General features: G+C 41.3%; 1 protein-coding gene across 3 annotated transcripts in view; it reads left to right on the forward strand.

The window, feature by feature from the left end:
- The window catches only part of CFAP61 (cilia and flagella associated protein 61), a 209,966-nt gene that overhangs the window by 140,928 nt on the left and 51,545 nt on the right, over nt 1-17,493 (forward strand). For all 3 annotated transcript variants that reach the window (XM_073339783.1, XM_073339782.1, XM_073339785.1), the window contains one exon: nt 11,922-12,214. In XM_073339783.1, coding sequence (XP_073195884.1) covers nt 11,922-12,214 — 293 coding nt within the window. The remainder of the gene's footprint in view (nt 1-11,921; nt 12,215-17,493) is intronic.

Here is a 17,493-nt window from a genome sequence, read left to right on the forward strand (position 1 = left end):
ACTAAAGAACCAAAGGGAAAGGACACGCCCTGATTTGCTTGGGGTGGGTTTTTGCTCATGGGTTGTGTTATGAATCCTGTTGGTGGTGTTTCCCCAACATAATGCCACATTGTTTCTCTCTGTTATTAAAAGGCTTTTACTACACTCAGACTCTGTGCTTGCGAGAAGGGAAGTATTGCCTCTTGGAGGCGCCCAGCGGGGGTAGTATATATTTGTTCCAGGTCACTGGGTGGGGCTCGAGCTGGTTTTGCACTGTGTTATTGGAATGGAACCCCTAGATACTGAACCCGGTCCTTGTTGCTGCCAACTCTGACGGGTAGAAGGGTTACAGCAGCTTGAAGTGAAGTTTTAGAAATCAGTTGGCCTTCTTCACAGATCAATTTCAACTTATCTCTAAATTTTGAAGATAATCTGTCCTTGAAGTCTGACAGTCTATCCCATAAGATATAATCATATTTACATAGCACGGCCTGATAGCTAGCTATCCTGACCTGTAAACAGGCCAATGAGTAGATTTTCTTCCCAAAGAGATCGTCTTTTGGGTTCTTTCTCCTTGGAAGCTGATTTCCCTGAATGTTTTAACTTCTCATTGGCAGCAGCAACAACCAATTAAGATGGAGCCGGATGAGTATAAAAAAATTGAAACTTTCCGATGGTACTTAATATCTATGATCAACAGGCTTTGAAGTAGCTAAAATCAAGGTGGGATAATTGAAATCAAGGTGGGTTAGTCAAAGACCTTTCATCAGATTCAATATCCCTTCATTAATAAGTAGTGCAACTCTGCTTTGAGAAGTTGGTTGTAAAATATCAAACAGCTTATAAGCTTTTTCTGAACAGTCTCCAATGGAACTTCCAGTATTTTCATCATGCATTTCAATTTTTCTTGAAAGGTTTTTAAATCATCCATTATGAGATGGAAATGGTAGAATTATCAGTAATAATGCAGAAAAGCCAGAAGTATTCAATAAGTATTTCTGTTTTATATTTGGGACAAAACAGATAATGTAGTCATACCATGTGACAATGATAACAACACTCTTTGCATTCCACTAGTATCTCAGAAGGGTTCTAAACAGCACCTGCTAAAGTCAGACATTTTTAAATCAGCAGGTCCATGTAACTTGCACCCAAGATTTTTCAGAAAGTTGGCTGTGGAGCTCACTGGACCGTTAATGTTGATTTTCAATAAGTCTTGGAATGCTGAGGAAAGTTCAAGAAGACTAGAAGAAAGCTAATGTTTCTCTCCCTGCTGAGAAATTGTTTGGAAGAGACATCTGTGCTGAGGGTGCTAGTGCTGTCTTCCTTTCTGTTGAAGAATCTTCAGAGGCTGGGACCACTGGTGCCAAGCTGGATTTAATGAATAATGAGGATGCCAACAAAGAAGAGGAATAGATCATGCTGAGCACTCTGGTACAATGGGGGACAGTGCCAATAAACCTGGTGCCATGGTGCGGTGTAATAAATGTATCTTTGCACGCCTATGCCCTAGAGCCCTCGTTATTGATGAAGATCTCAGTGCTGACTTTTTATTACGGTGCAGCACTGAGAGTTCCAGTCCCACTTTTTCCTGTGCTGATAGCAGTGGCTCCTTTGAGGAGCCCCTCCTCTTACCTGGCAGTGGGGACAAGCTTGGCGTTGAGAAGCCAGCTTGGAGTCTAAATTTCTCAGTTCTCAGACAGCAGGAATCCCTGACTGCTCTGATGGATTTTTGTAGAGTCTCTTTCTATTTCTTTATTGGTCCTGAGCTCAATATCATGTCTCTAGTGACTGGAGCGCTGGAAGGACGAGCCAGGAGCGAAGAAGTCTTTTTGGTCTATGTAGACCCTACTGGTGTGCTTTAATATAGTGCTGTTTGAAAAAGTACTGGCCTGTCTCCTTGCTAACAGAAAGCTCCCCAACCTGAAGCAAATACTCATCAGCAACTACACACCACACAACAAAAACACTAACCCAGGAACCAAACCCTGCAAAAATCCCCGGTGCCAACTCTGTCCACATATCTATTCAAGGGACACCATCATAGGACCTAACCACATCAGCCACACCATCAGGGGCTTGTTCACCTGCACATCTACCAATGAGATATATGCCATCGTGTGCCAGTAGTGCCCCTCTGCCATGTACATTGACCAAACTGGACAATCTCTACGCAAAAGAATAAATGGACACACATCTGACATCAAGAACTGTAACATTCAAAAACCAGTAGGAGAACATTTCAGTCTCCCTGGACACTCAATAACAGACTTAAAAGTGGCAATTCTTCAACAACAAAACTTCAGAAACAGACTCCAGCGAGAAACTGCAGAACTGGAATTAATTTGCAAACTGGACACCATCAAATTAGGCCTGAATAAAGACTGGGAGTGGATGGGTCACTACAAAAACTAATTTTTCCCCTGCTGATACTCACACCTTCTTGTCAACTGTTTGAAATGGGCCACTTTGGTTACATTGAACTCATTAGCACTACAAAAGTGCTTTTTCCTCCCTACTTGTCAACTGTTGAGAATAGCCCACTGTCACCTTAATTGAATTGGCTCTTTAGCACTGACCTCCCACTTGGTAAGGCAACTCCCATCTGTTCATATGCTGTGTATATATACCTGCTACTGTATTTTCTACTCCATGCATCTGATGAAGTGGGTTTTAGCCCATGAAAGCTTATGCCCAAATAAATTTGTTAGTCTCTAAAGTGCCTAAAGGTCTCCTCATTGTTTTTGCTGATACAGACTGACACGGCTACCACTCTGAAACCAGAAACTTCTCAGTTATTAGGAAAATTATGTAGCAAAGTCCTGAAATCCCACAACATAACCCTCTCAACAAAAGTTAAAACTTTATAATGCTTTTGTGCTCACATCTCTCTGCTATGGCTGTGAGACCTGGATACCATACAAATGGCATATGAAACAGCTAGAGGCCTTCGATATGCAGTGTCTGCACACCATTATGAGGATCCACTGGCAGAACAAAATTACCAACCTGTAGGTTCTCCAAAAGTCAAATGCCATAAGCATCGAGGCCATGCTGATAAAAGCCCAACTACGCTGGGTTGGACACATCATTAGGATGCCAGAATATTGACTCCCCAGAAAAATTTTCTATGGAGAATTGGCACAAGGACATCAGACTCAAGGCCTCCCCAGAAAGCGCTACAAGGACAGCATCAAGAGTAGCACACACTTTGGTACGATAAAACTGGATGATCTTAAGAAGGCTGCGTTAAATAGATCAGCCTGGTGACACACAATACTCAGAGCTTTCCAAGCCTTTGAAGAGGACAGAAATAATCAGTGGTTAGCTGCAAGGGAAAAGTGTCATACTACTGCTATAGCTACCAAGATGCTCACCAATGACTTTGTCTGCCCAATCTGTTCACGAGCATGAGAGTTACGCTTTGGACTTCAGAGTCACTCCAGAATCCACAAAAAGAGAGAGCATGAAAATGTCGTTGAACTGACAGACTACACACACACACTTCAGACCATTTCTCCAGTTTGTCCAGATCATTTTGAATTTTAATCCTATCCTCCAAAGCACTTGCAACCCCTCCCAGCTTGGTATCATCCACAAACTTTATAAGTGTACTTTCTATGCCATTATCTAAATCATTGATGAAGATATTGAACACAACTGGACACAGAACTGATCCCTACGGGACCCCTCTCATTAAGCCCTTTCAGCATGACTGTGAACTACTGATGACTACTCTCTGGGAATGGTTTTCCAACTAGTATTCACTCACCTTATAGTAGCTCCATCTAGGTTGCATTTCCAGTTTGTTTATGAGAAGGTCATGCAAGACAGTATCAAAAGCTTTACCAAAGTCTGGATATACCACATCTACCACATCTACATAAGTAGGATCCACATGTGCAGAACATCTTGAAGAATCACAGTTACTGTAAAGTAAGTAAATGTCCTTTCTGTGATAAAATCCAGCAACCTAATGCACTGTAGCCTATTATAACTCTAATTGAAACTAATTGAAATTTATCTGCTATTACCTCTCCATTTTCCATGAAAATAAAAAGGTGGGATGGTTGTAAAGTAAAGAACAAAACTTCTCTAATGACCCAAAATGGATCAATTATTTTCCTCTTTAGGTAAAGACAGTTTACTGCCTTATTAAAAGCATGTTTGTAGAAATGCTGTAGCATTAAAATTCCAGTGCACGAATTACCGAGCAGAGCTTCTGTTGTTCTGTCTAATGTGGTTGGGTCTTTATTTTTCCAAGCTGAAAGGATTTAGGTCATGCTGGGGTCATAGAAATCTTGTGTTTCCACTTATAGGAAATGATGAGAATGCTCTGTCGTGGAACATGGTCATGTAATATTAAATGATAAAGTACTGTGATGGTCTTTATTTATGATTCCTGTTTTTCCGCTGAATATTATTATGTTTACTCACAGATGCATTTTCATGCAGTTAAATAATAAAAACATCTTGAGGAATTACTGTCTGTCTGATGGACATAATTTTAGTCTATAATGAATATCTGTAGTTCCTACAGTACAAGCACTGTAATCTAAATTCACTAATATTGTAATAAGCAGAAACCATAAATTGTTGATTTAACAGAGGTCAGTAAAGGAACAATATTTTCCTTAATCAAATGTATTGCATTTAATGTTACTATATAAAACAGCTTTTTAATTTTCCTTGAGTAACTCAGTGCTTAATTCTGATCTTGCATATATAGAAATGCCAACATATATTACAGCAGCTGACCTTTCCACTGAAAATGTTGGCCTACCAAATTCCTAGGATCTGTGGGTTTCTCAGACTTGTATGCCTTATAGCGAGAATGAATATTTTGCTGGATTGGTTGTCAGTGAGTATTGCTCACTCTTGTTTTATAGTCACTGCATCCTCTGCAGCTTTTTTCACCACCCCACAAATTAAAAATTTCTAAATGAAATGTGAGACACTGTCAGCGTCAGCAAAGCCACATTCTTTACCTGCATTACTAATAATGCTTCAGATTTATTAGAAACGAAAATATCAAAACTCACATTTCATCATTGTTCTTTATTTTCGTTTTCCATGGCACTTAGCTTGGACAGTGAAAAAGATGGTTCAGTCTCACTTCTTAATTTCCCATTCCGGGTCTTGTATACTAGCACAATATTGCTGTGTCAGGTCCACGACTAGGTGTTATGGCAAAAAAGATGAGAAAATAAAAGTGCTATCATGGCTCAACAAGAGTATTTTACAATGTACACCAGGAGTAAAATTTCCCATTATCTGTAGTGGGCAAATTAAGGTTCTATGTTAAACTTAGAAAGGTAACAGTCTATTGCCAGTTATTGTCATAATCCCAGAATGGCAAATAAACTTGTTCCTTTCCAGTCGTCATTCATGTGATCAGCAAAAAATGTTTCCCACCACTCATGAGAATCTATATTGATGGTGAAATACTTTTGCATTCTCATAAAACTATGAAGAAATATGTTTATTTGGCATCGACAAGAAACTAATGTAAACAATGTAAGATAACATTAAAATCCATTATTCATTAGCCATTTTGACATTAGCATTCTTCAGAGCTAGGGCTTTGTATAATAACACCTTCTTAGCCTCCACTACAGCACTGTGGAAGTGTCAGCATCACATGCTTCCAGTAAAAACAGTTTAGTTTATGGAATAATAAGATTTAGGTTGTAGGGATTTTCTTGCTTGCAGTGATACCTAAATGTCAATATGAATGTACCAGTTAACTGTACAGGAGAGAGTTTGTCTGTTCCAGTCATTCACTCACCTCTTCACATGAGCACAGTGCTCAGTGCAAAACCAGAGCACTGGCCAATGCACTGAAATGCAGAAAAATAAATCCTACCAGAAAGCAATGTCAAGCCAACTGTGTATAGAAAATAAAGTTATGGGGCCAAACTCTATTCTCACAGCTATGCAACTCCAATATAGCCAATTCCATCCTCTCTGTATATTTCAAATATCATCCCTTATTGCAGTGGTTTTCAACCTGTGGTATACGGACCTCTGGAGGTCCGCAGACTATGTGTAAGGGGTCCACAAAAAGTTGTCATTACCATATAACAGTGGTTTTCAACCTGTGGTCCACAGACTTCTGGGGGGCCTGTAGACTATGTCCAAGATTTCTGAAGGGGTCCGCACCTCCATTTGAAATATTTTAGGGGGCTGAGAATGAAAAAGGTTGAAAACCACTGCCTTGTTGGAGTGGCTGCACTGTTTCAACCCTCTGATATCCTTTGAAGCACATGTTTTCCCGACAGATTTTTGTTGGAACACCAAACCATGGGCCAGTTCTGTGTGTGCAGGGAGGACTCAAGACTCCTCTGCCACACCATTCCCCCTCTTCCCATATCAGGCAGAACCCCCACTATGGTGTCCGGAATCCTCACTCTGAGGGAAGAGATGGAGACTGGACATGCTGTGGAAGGCTGCAGTGTGCACATCCTACTCATTCCAGTTCTATGAACCGTACCTGAAAAATTACATCCTCAAGCTATAGTACCTTCTCTTCAAATTGCTGTTCTGGAGCTTCTGAGGTCCCCTGCAACCCATTGGTTCCCTCTGTTAGCATGGCTCAAATGGAGCTGTGCTGTCAGAGAGCTGGCAAAGGGATAGGCACCAGGAGCCAGAGCTGGTACAGAGGCTCAGGACCTCCCAATGATTGCCCAGACCTCTTGCAGCTCACCAGAGATCTGCCAGATTTGGAGGTGGGTCATACATCCTTTCCCACAAGGGAAGAGGCCTCCACCCTTCTCCCACTGATGGGACAATGAGGGGAAATCTCTGTGAAGGATTACGCATGATGATTTTTTCCCCTGAAGTCCACTCCTGCGGCTCTTAGAATCATAGAATCCTAGACTTTAAGGTCAGAAGGGACCATTATGATCATCTAGTCTGATCTCCTGCACAACGTAGGCCACAGAATCTCACCCACCCACTCCTGTAACAAACCTCTAACCTATGTCTGAGCTATTGAAGTCCTCAAATTGTGGTTTAAAGACTTCAAGGTGCAGAGAATCCTCCAGCAAGTGACGCGTACCCCACGTTGCAGAGGAAGGCGAAACCCCCCCAGGGCCTCTGCCAATCTGTCCTGGAGGAAAATTCCTTCCCGACCCCAAATATGGCAATCAGCTAAACCCTGAGCATGTGGGCAAGGTTCACCAGCCAGATACCCAGGAAAGAATTCTCTGTAGTAACTCAGATCCCACCCCATCAAATATACCATCACAGGTCATTGGGCATATCTACCACTAATAGTTGAAGATCAATTAATTACCAAAATTAGGCTGTCCCATCATATCATCCCTTCCATAAACTTATCAAGCTTAGTCTTGAAGCCATATATGTCTTTTGCCCTCACTGTTTCCCTTGAAGGCTGTTCCAGAACTTCACTCCTCTGATGGTTAGAAATCTTTGTCTAATTTCAAATCTAAACTTCCTGATGGCCAGTTTATATCCATTTGTTCTTGTGTCCACATTGGTACTGAGCTTAAATAATTCTTCTCCCTCCGTAGTATTTATCCCTCTGATATATTTATAGAGAGCAAACCTATCTCCCTTCAGCTTTCTTTTGGTTAGGCTAAACAAGCCAAGCTCTTTGAGTCTCCTTTCATAAGACAGGTTTTCCATTCCTCGGATCATCCTGGTAGCCCTTCTCTGTACTTGTTCCAGTTTGAATTCATCTTTCCTAAACATGGGAGACCAGAACTGCACACAGTATTCCAGATGAGGTCTCACCAATGCCTTGTATAACGGTACTAACACCTCCTTATCTCTACTGGAAATACCTCACCTGATGCATCCCAAGACCGCATTAGTTTTTTTCACGGCCATATCACTTTGGCGGCTCATAGTCATCCTGGGATCAACCAACACTCCGAGGTCCTTCTCCTCCTCTGTTACTTCCAAGTGATGCGTCCCCAGTTTATAACTAAAATTCTTGTTATTAATCCCTAAATGTATGACATTGCACTTTTCACTATTAATTTCATCCTATTACTATTACTCCAGTTTACAAGGTCATCCAGATCTTCCTGTATGATATCCCGGTCCTTCTCTGTATTGGCAATACCTCCCAGCTTTGTGTCATCCGCAAACTTTATTAGGATATTCCTGCTTTTTGTGCCAAGGTCAGTAATAAAAAGATGAAATAAGATTGGTCCCAAAACCGATCCCTGAGGAACTCCACTAGTAACCTCCTTCCAGCCTGACAGTTTACCTTTCAGTGTGACCTGTTGTAGTTTCCCCTTTAACCAGTTCCTTATCCACCTTTTAATTTTCATATTGATCCCCATCTTTTCCAATTTAGCTAATAATTCCCCATGTGGAACCGTATCAAATGCCTACTGAAATTGAGGTAAATTAGATCCACTACATTTTCTTTGTCTAAAAAATCTGTTACCTTCTCAAAGAAGGAGATCAGGTTGGTTTGACACGATCTACCTTCTGTAAAACCATGTTGTATTTTGTCCCAATTACTATTGACCTCAATGTCCTTAACCAGTGTCTCCTTCAAAAAATTTTCTAAGACCTTGCTAACTACAGATGTCAACTAAGAGGCCTGTAGTTACCCAGATCACTTTTTTTTCCTTTCTTAAAATAGGAACTATGTTAGCAATTCTCCAGTCATACGGTACAACCACTGAGTTTACAGATTCATTAAAAATTTTTGTTAATGGGCTTGCAATTTCATGTGCCAGTTTCTTTAATATTCTTGGATGAAGATTATCTAGGCCTCCAGATTTAGTCCCATTAAACTGTTGGAGTTTGGCTTCTACCTCAGATGTGGTTATATCTACTTCCATATCCTCTTTCCCGTTTGCTGTCCTACCATTAGCCCTAAGCTCCTCATTAGCCTCATTAAAGACTGAGGCAAAGGATTTGTTTCGATACTGGGCCATGCCTAGATTATCCTTAACCTCCACTCCATCCTCAATGTTTAGCAGTCCCCCCTCTTCTTTCTTTGTTTTCTTCTTATTTATATGGCTATAAAACCTTTTACTGTTGGTTTTAATTCCCTTTGCAAGGTACAACTCTACATGGCTTTTGGCCTTTCTCACTTTTTCCCTACATGTTCTGACCTCAATAAAGGTAGCTTTCCTTGCTAATCCCTCCCATCTTCCACTCCTTGTAGGCTTTCTGCTTTTTCTTAATCACCTCTTTGAGATGCTTGCTTGTCCATTTTGGTCTACAACTCCTGCCTATAAATTTTTTCCCCTTTCTTGGGATGCAGGCTTCTGATTGTTTCTATAACTTTGACTTGAAGTAATTCCAGGCCTCCTCTGCCTTTAGATCCACAAGTTCTTCAGTCCAATCCACTTCCATAACTAATTTCCTTAATTTTTTTAAGTTAGCTCTTTTGAAATCAAAAACCCTAGTCACAAATCTATTTTTCTTTATCCTTCCATTCAGTTTGAACTGAATTAACTCACGATCGCTCAAACCAAGGTTGACCCCTACAACCATTTCTTTTATGAGGTCCTCACTGCTCACCAAAACCAAATCTAAAATGGCATCCCCTCTTATCGGTTCAGCAACTACTTGGTGAAGGAATCCATCAGCTATCGTATGCAGGAAAATCTGAGCACTTCTCCTCCAGTCTATATCTGGGAAGTTAAAGTCTCCTATGATCACACAATTCCCATTAATATTTACTTCATTAAAAACATTAAAGAGGTCTCTATCCATATCCAGATTGGATCCCGGCGGTCTATAGCACTCCCCAAGCATTATCCCAAGGGAGGCTCTAGTAGCTTTCTTCCTCAGTGTGAATTTTGCCCAGACAGACTCTGTCTTATCCATTCCATCACTTCTTATTTCTTTACAGTCTACGTCATCATTGATATATGGTGCTACTCCACCACCTTTGCCTTTATTTCTGTCTTTCCTAAACAGCACAGACCCTTCAATACTTGTTGTCCAGTCATGACGACTATTCCACCCTGTTTCTGTTCTCCCGATAATATCTGGTTTCACTTCCTGCACCAGTAGCTCTAGTTCCTCCATTTTCTTACCCAGGCTCCTCGCGTTGGTGAACAAACATCTTAATTTTTGCTGTTTGGCTTCGCTCACATTCTTTACCCAATTGGGCACGGACATTCTACCACCAGTATCACCTATTAGACTGGTATGTACACTACCTTTCCTCCTTATGTCCATTCTCCTACCCACAGCTGTATCCTTTCTTACTTTGTTTTCTTCCCGCTCAATGTTAAAATCAGCCATGGAGATTACCTGGACATCTCCCAACCATCTCCCCCAGATTTCTAGTTTAAAGCTCTCTTGATCAGTTGTGCCATCCTCCATCCTAGAAGTCTATTTCCCTCCTTACTCAGGTGAAGGCCATCCCGAGAGAACAGTCCTCTGTCCATGAATGCTTCCCAGTGACCATACATCCCAAAGCCCTCCTTATAGCACCACTGCCTGAGCCATCTGTTGAGCATCATAATCTTGTCACACCTTTGTTGCCCTTCTCTAGGAACAGGTAGAATCCCACGGAAGATCACTTGAGTCTCGATTTCCTTAAGTGTCTTCCCCAGTCTGGAATAGTCTCCCTTGATATGTTCCAATGAGAATGTAGCCGTATCATTTGTTCCCACATGAAGGATAATCAATGGATTCTTTCCCGCTCCTGTTAGGATCCTCTATCCACCCGGCAGACAGCACACCCTTCTGTTCTCTGGATCAGCTTTTGTTACAGGCCTGTCTATTCTTCTCAGTCACATAGACCTGCCTTTTCCTGGTGATGGTGCGATTCTGCAGTCTATCCCCTGTTCCCTCTGCCTGCAAGTCCTCTCGATTCCTATTGTCCTCTGCAACCCATCCCGTATTCTCTTGGGGCTCATATTTGGTGTTGTTATCTCCATTGACTCTTAACCTCTTCCTATAGGACTATCTGCTCTTCTCTTCTTCCTTGCCCTCTCACCTTCAGTGACCACCTGCTGTGCCCCTTCTTCATTCTTGAACTCCGCAAACCTGGTCCTGAGCTCTGTTTCTCTTTCACTAGCTCACCTTTTCCTCTGGCTTGTTCTCTTAGTCACATGCTTCTACTGTCCACTTTCCTCACCCAGCAGTATCCCCTCAGAGTTCTTTGGTTCTGCTTCCATCTGCAAGTCTGAGCTTTTCTCTTCAGCCACCTCATGTCTTTGCTCCATCATCCGCTCGAGCCCCCTTCTAAACTCAAGCAGAGTCTCCACCTGCATCTCCAATCCTCAGATCTTTTCTTCCTTCAGCTCTATCAGGTGGCACTTCATGCAGACAAAACTCTTTTCAGGTCCCCCCTCCAGGATCATGTACATGCCGCAGCTTCTACATCCAGTCATCTTCATTGTGTCTTCCACTGCTTGGGTTACTACTACTGCTGCCTCTGTATCTGTCATCGCCTTCCCACCTCAGTCCTGTTTACAGCTCTGTTTGCTGTCTCCTGTGCCGCTGCAGCTGTCTTACTGCAAGAGGGGACAATCCAGATCCATTTCTATGTAATTTTCAAAACTTAAAAAAAAAAAAAAGTGTTTTCCTGTTAAGGTGATATTTCTATATTTCGTAGAGAAAAAACATATGTTGTGATTTCTATCCTGTGTCTCTAATACGTGCTTTAATTAAGCAAAATGGGGGAAGGGGACAGAGGGGGAAGGAAGGGTAAGGAACAAAATTTTTATTATAGAGGTTTTCCATCAACATAGTTTCAAGTTCTGGGGTCATAATCCATGTCATACTTCTGCAGTAAGTATTTGCCTACTTTGTAGGATGTTTTGCACAAATTCTTCACTAAATTATCTTAGTTACTGTTGCTATGTAGCATTGTTTGCTTCATCGCATCAGAGCAATAAGGTCAAAGAGAGCAATTCTGTATTATCATCGTCTGAGTTACACTGATAGAGTTGTTGTTGTGTGTCTTAGAATTTTTTTCCCTTTTCCCTCAGGGAATGTCATTGTCTATGGGAATACCATTGACATTTACTCCACAGCACAAACCCTCCTATCTCTTGGAATTCATGGTTCTCGCATACACCTCGTGCAGCCACCACTTAGCTCAAATGTAACTTGCCTTAACAACAATGCAATCGAAAAAGCTGTTAAAGAGGCATTGTCAAAGAACGATGTGTGTGTCTATTATGACAGTATACTGGCACAGTGGAATGAAGGTGACCACCCAGATCCTATAAAATGTGCTTCTTTCACGACTAATACAAGACCATTTAAACTGCAATGTACAGTAAGTATATGCTTTGTATTCCTTTTGTTCAGCCTGCAAAGATAATCAGACCAAGCTAATCCTGGTTGGTTTATCTAGGTTTCAGTGTATCTGGAAGATTTAACATTCACTTATTAATCTGAGGGATTTTTTTAAAAAAATAAAACCATTTTAGATTTCCAAACAGATTTGGATTAAAGAAGTGTTTAAATCAACGGACATACAAATTGCTATTCACTGTTGAATGACAGGTAGTTTTAATTATTTTTCAAAATCATTCTTAAAATACTTACTTACAGTACTCCTACCTATAGTGATCTAAATTTGTTTAGGGAACTGAATTCAAGTCAAATTGTAAGATCACAATGTTAATACTGATATGCATGAAATTTAACCTACACTTATTCTAACTATTTTAAATAGATTTTCTTTACCAGAAGGAAATATGTATCAGCCCTCTAAATTCAGGATTGCAATTAAAATACAATATCGGCACTGCACTATTTGGGCCAATCCTTTAACACTTACTCATCAGTTGGCTTAGTTGTCTGACTAAGAACTGTTTGTATGAATCTAAGTTTCAGGATATGCACTTACAGGCACCCACATGACCATCTTGACATGTCTTTGCTTTGCATGCATTCCCCATTTGTGTAGTAAGTTTGCCCACCAAGTTGGAGGGGAATTCCTCTCATGAGACTCCCAGCAATAAAGTTCCCTCCCAATTCTCTACTCCTGGAATCTATAAACCCTTTCTTCTCCCCAAACATTTCCTCTCGTCTCGCCCTTCCTCCCTCCTCTTAGCAACTTTCCAGTTTCTCCTCCTCCTCCTCCTCCCTATAAACACTTCATTCTTCCTTCCCTTACCCCATCCCTCCCTTCCTTCCTCCCTCCCTTCAACCTATCCTTCTCCCTCCCTCCCACACAGAACCATTAGTCTGCTCTGCCACCAACTCCCTCATTTCCCCTCCATCTCCCCCACACTCCCTCATTCTTTCCCCCTTCGTCTCCTCAAAGTGCCCCTATTGTTCCATCATTCGCCCCTCTCACCTACTTTTTTGTCTCTCCCTTTCTGTTTGCCCCTCCAACTTCATTGCCTTTCCCAGCTCTCCCCCTGTGATGAGTCTGCCATAGTCACTTCCCAACTCCATGCTTTTCTCACCCCAAAGATGGGAGAAAGAGTCCTGCTTTAGTTGCTGCTGATGTCAGGGACTGATCTCCTCTCCTCCTGGCCCCGCCCCATCCCTGTTTGGCGAGGCTCTGCTCTGCTCTGCACTCAGTCATCTGGGTGAGAGAAGCCCAGACACTGAGAATCAGAGCCTGTTCCAGAGAACTGTCTCATTGCAACCGCCTGCCTTCCCAGCCAGGGGACAAAGTGGCTCATAGAGTGTCATGCATGGTAGCAGGCAGCATACCAAAACGTACAATTTTCTTGCCCCCTCTTGACGGATATTATACAGCTGGTAAGTCTAATTTTAGACCTACCATTGTTAGTATTCCTTTAATAATACTGTACTGATTAAATGTTTTAATGTATGAAGAAGCATACATACATCATAGGAACGCTTATCTCCTTCTGCAGTGCCTCTGCTATGCCAGGGTGCCAAACTCCATGCGCCCTTCATTTCCCTCTCCCATTGCAGCCTCTATGTTCTCTTCCATGCCGCCCCATGTGGATGGAATGCTTTCTCCAAATCTTAATGCCAAGTCACAAGTCTCTCCTCAATAACATTCTTCCAAAAGTCTCGCTTCTGCCATGTCACCTACGTTAAAAACTATGTGGGACAATCAAGGCATGTTCATATCTTAATTGTGTAACTGCTCTCATTATTGATCAATCCTTGTTTCATCCAGCCCCTTCCATGCCTTTTTTAATTTGTTTCTTTTCCTCACTTATTATTAGACTTGGCAGCATTTGATTTGTTTAAATAATTTTGATGGATAATGTCAAAGCTTATTTTTAAGCATTTTTTACTATTTTTATCAATTTAAATTTTCATGGTTGTGCAAAATTATGGGTTAAGAATTTTTTGCTGATTTTTATCACTTTTAAATTTCACAGTTGTGGAAAATTATGGGAGGTCAGACAATGGTGTTTGGAGTCAGACAATAATTATTTAATGACAGCAGAGACTAAGATTCAAAAAGATAAAGCTTTTTAATCATTAATACACAAACCATCAACATCAATGTAAAGTTTTTAGATTTAAACTCTAATAAGCTCTCTAGCAAAAATGTTCTTTCTTTGACTATCAGTAAATTTTTATTATTGATGGAAATTTTTTTCTCTGTTTGTGTGTGTCTGGTGAAATGGACATTAATCAGCATTTACTGATAAAAAAAATCTAATCCTTCCAAGTCTACTTGTAATATGTTTGCATTCAAGGCCTGATCCAAATTTCCACTGATCCTGAATCATCTTGGGTGAACACCCTGAGATCTAGATTGCTGACATGATTGATGAGAGCATTTTTCAGATGTCTAGTGTGGTTTTTCTTTTTTCTTTTTATCAAAAAGGTAATTTTTGACCAAACAATCTATTGCACTTCAAACATTCAGAACTGTGATATGAGTTCATCCAGACTGCATGGGTTGTAATTTCAGCTTTTACGCTCATATGCTTGGGTCAACAGGTCCTCACTCACTTGGCAATATCCTAGGTTTTGGAAGGATTGGTCCATGTACCACAGGGGTTAATTGAGGTAGCTGCCTTACCTTCATGGCTGCTCCAAATGACTCTGGATTTCTTTGTAGCAGGATTCTTGTGTTGTGAGTACCCCAAGGTAGATGAATACATTTACCTGCCCAGGGGATATGTCCTCTTGTGCCAGTGTCTCATTTGATTTGGGATGAAGCCTTGTGTGTCGAAGCTCTTGCTCTGCTAGTTGTCAGAGTATTGTTCGCACCATGCACTTGAGGAAAAGACTTTTACTCATAGTCATAGCTACTGACCAGACTTACTGAGGCACAAACCACATGACCAGTCCTCTGGAAACTGTAGTCTATATGTGAAATGTGATTGTGACAGTTGGTACCCTCAAATTCCCATTGTCAGTCTAAAGTCATCTCCATTTCTACCGCGAATAGGCCTCTAATCTGTCTGCATTTCCCAAAGTCTCTTTTACATCCCTATTAAAATATGCCAAGAGTTCATTCACCCAGTTATATCAAAAGTATTCAACTAATTTGAAGACAGCATCCATTGCAGCTCTCCTATTTTTTGTAGAATTTGTTAAGTTCTTGCTTGAAGCTGTAAATGTACATATTTTGCAGAGAGGGAAATGTCCCTCACTGCAGTCTGATGTGGGAGTGTGAAACAGTGGCCACTTCCAATACGCTCTTGGACTGCCATCTACAGCTGATGCCAGTTTGGGCAGGTTTAAAGTCCTCATTTGCCTAGAATGTCTCCTAGGGAGCTGAACTGCTTACTAATTTCCCCAAAAGTGGGGCATATGCAGAGGGCACTTGAAGAAGAGAGGTTGCTTACCAGTAACTTGTTCCTTGAGAGTATTCTCTGAATAGTCATACTACCTGCCCAGCCTCCCCTTTCTTCACAGTCTCAGATAAAGAATTTCAAAATTAGGGAAGGAACTGAAGGGCAGATGGGGCCACACACATCCCTTTTATACCCTTAAAATCCTCCGCAGGGCCCTGGGGGCAATTGGCCCCAATGGGACTGCTGACTAGAAAAATCCTGCAGCTTGACACCAGGGGTGTTATATTCCACCAGATGCTTCAAAGGAAGGAGCAAGAACCCCACAGTTGGCAGATGTGGGATAATCTGACACCCCTCGTAGGTCTCATCCTGATCCCTAATTATTAGAGATTTTCTTAAGCTTTGAAGCATGAGGTTTAATAACCCTTCCAAAATTTTCATCATAATTAATTATAATCTGGATATTCTTGCTATGCATATAAATATCTAATACCTATATCAATCTTGCTAAATTCTTGGCCTCAATAGCTTCCAGTGGCTATGAGTTCCACAGTCTAAGTAAAAGAAAAAAAACGAGGAGTACTTGTGGCACCTTAGAGACTAACAAATTTATTTGGGCATGAGCTTTTGTGGGCTAAAACCCACTTCATTAGATGCATCTGATTTTAGCCCACGAAAGCTTATGCCCAAATAAATTTGTTAGTCTCTAAGGTGCCACAAGTACTCCTTGTTTTTGTTTTTGTTTTTGCTGATACAGACTAACATGACTACCACTCTGAAAACAGTCTAAGTAGACATTGTGTTATAACATTTCCTTTTATCAGTTTTGAATTTACTAACTTTTTATTCTTCTTCAAGTGCTTGCTCATGTCGATTCCATTCTAGATGTGTACGTGCCCATGTACACAGTTGTCAGAGATGTTTGCCTTAATGGTATCCGTAGGGTCAGCTGTGGCTCCCTCGGGAGTGCTGCGCTCATGCGTTGGTATATTAGGCGCTGCTGGCCCTACGCCCTCTCCGTACCTTCTTACCACCTGTGGCGGTTGGTTGGAGGCCTTTCCCTTGCCTAGCAAGTGGTTAGCGGTTCTCTCCTTTCTTCCAGCTCTTAGCGTCTTGTAAACAGTTTGTTCACAGTAGTTAGTTAGTAAGTACCTGTTAAGTAGTGTAGTTAGTAAGTTAGGCTATGTCTACACAACAAAGCTTTCAGACATTTACGGCTTAATATGCACTTACCCAGCAGGCCCAAGACGATGCTGGCTTTGGTAGAGCAGTGTTGCAAGCCGCACGGCCATGAACTCTGAGCCTGCCTCTAGGGATACTCTTTGTGAGTCACCTAGAATGGAATCGACATGAGCAAGCACTCGAAGAAAAAACAGTTACCTACCTTTTGTGACTGTTGTTCTTCAAGATGTGTTGCTCATGTCCATTCCATTATCTGCTCTCCTGCCCCTCTGTCAGAGTTGCTGGCAAGAAGGACCTGAAAGGGCATAGGGCTGGTGGTGCCTAATATATCGACACATGAGTGCGGCACTCCAGAGGGTGCCACAGCCGAACCTACGGATACTGCTAAGGCAAAAATCTCCAATGACTGTGCACGTGACAGTGCACCCACCTAGAATGGAATGGACATGAGTGACACATCTCAAAAAACAACAGTTATGAAAGGTAGGTAACTGTTTTTTTCATTGTTTTTGTTTTTGTGCTGTAAATAATAGTAAAAAAAATGTTAAGTTAGAAAGAGATGCAAACCTTGTTGAAGAAAGAACATGACATATAATCAAGAAAACTTAAATAGAAAGCTAGCACCTCATAATTCTGATGGAAAAATCTTTTACTTAACTAGTTTATATTTTATCATTCATCT

This window comes from Lepidochelys kempii, chromosome 3, assembly GCF_965140265.1.
Source record: "Lepidochelys kempii isolate rLepKem1 chromosome 3, rLepKem1.hap2, whole genome shotgun sequence".
Lineage (NCBI taxonomy): Eukaryota > Metazoa > Chordata > Testudines > Cheloniidae > Lepidochelys > Lepidochelys kempii.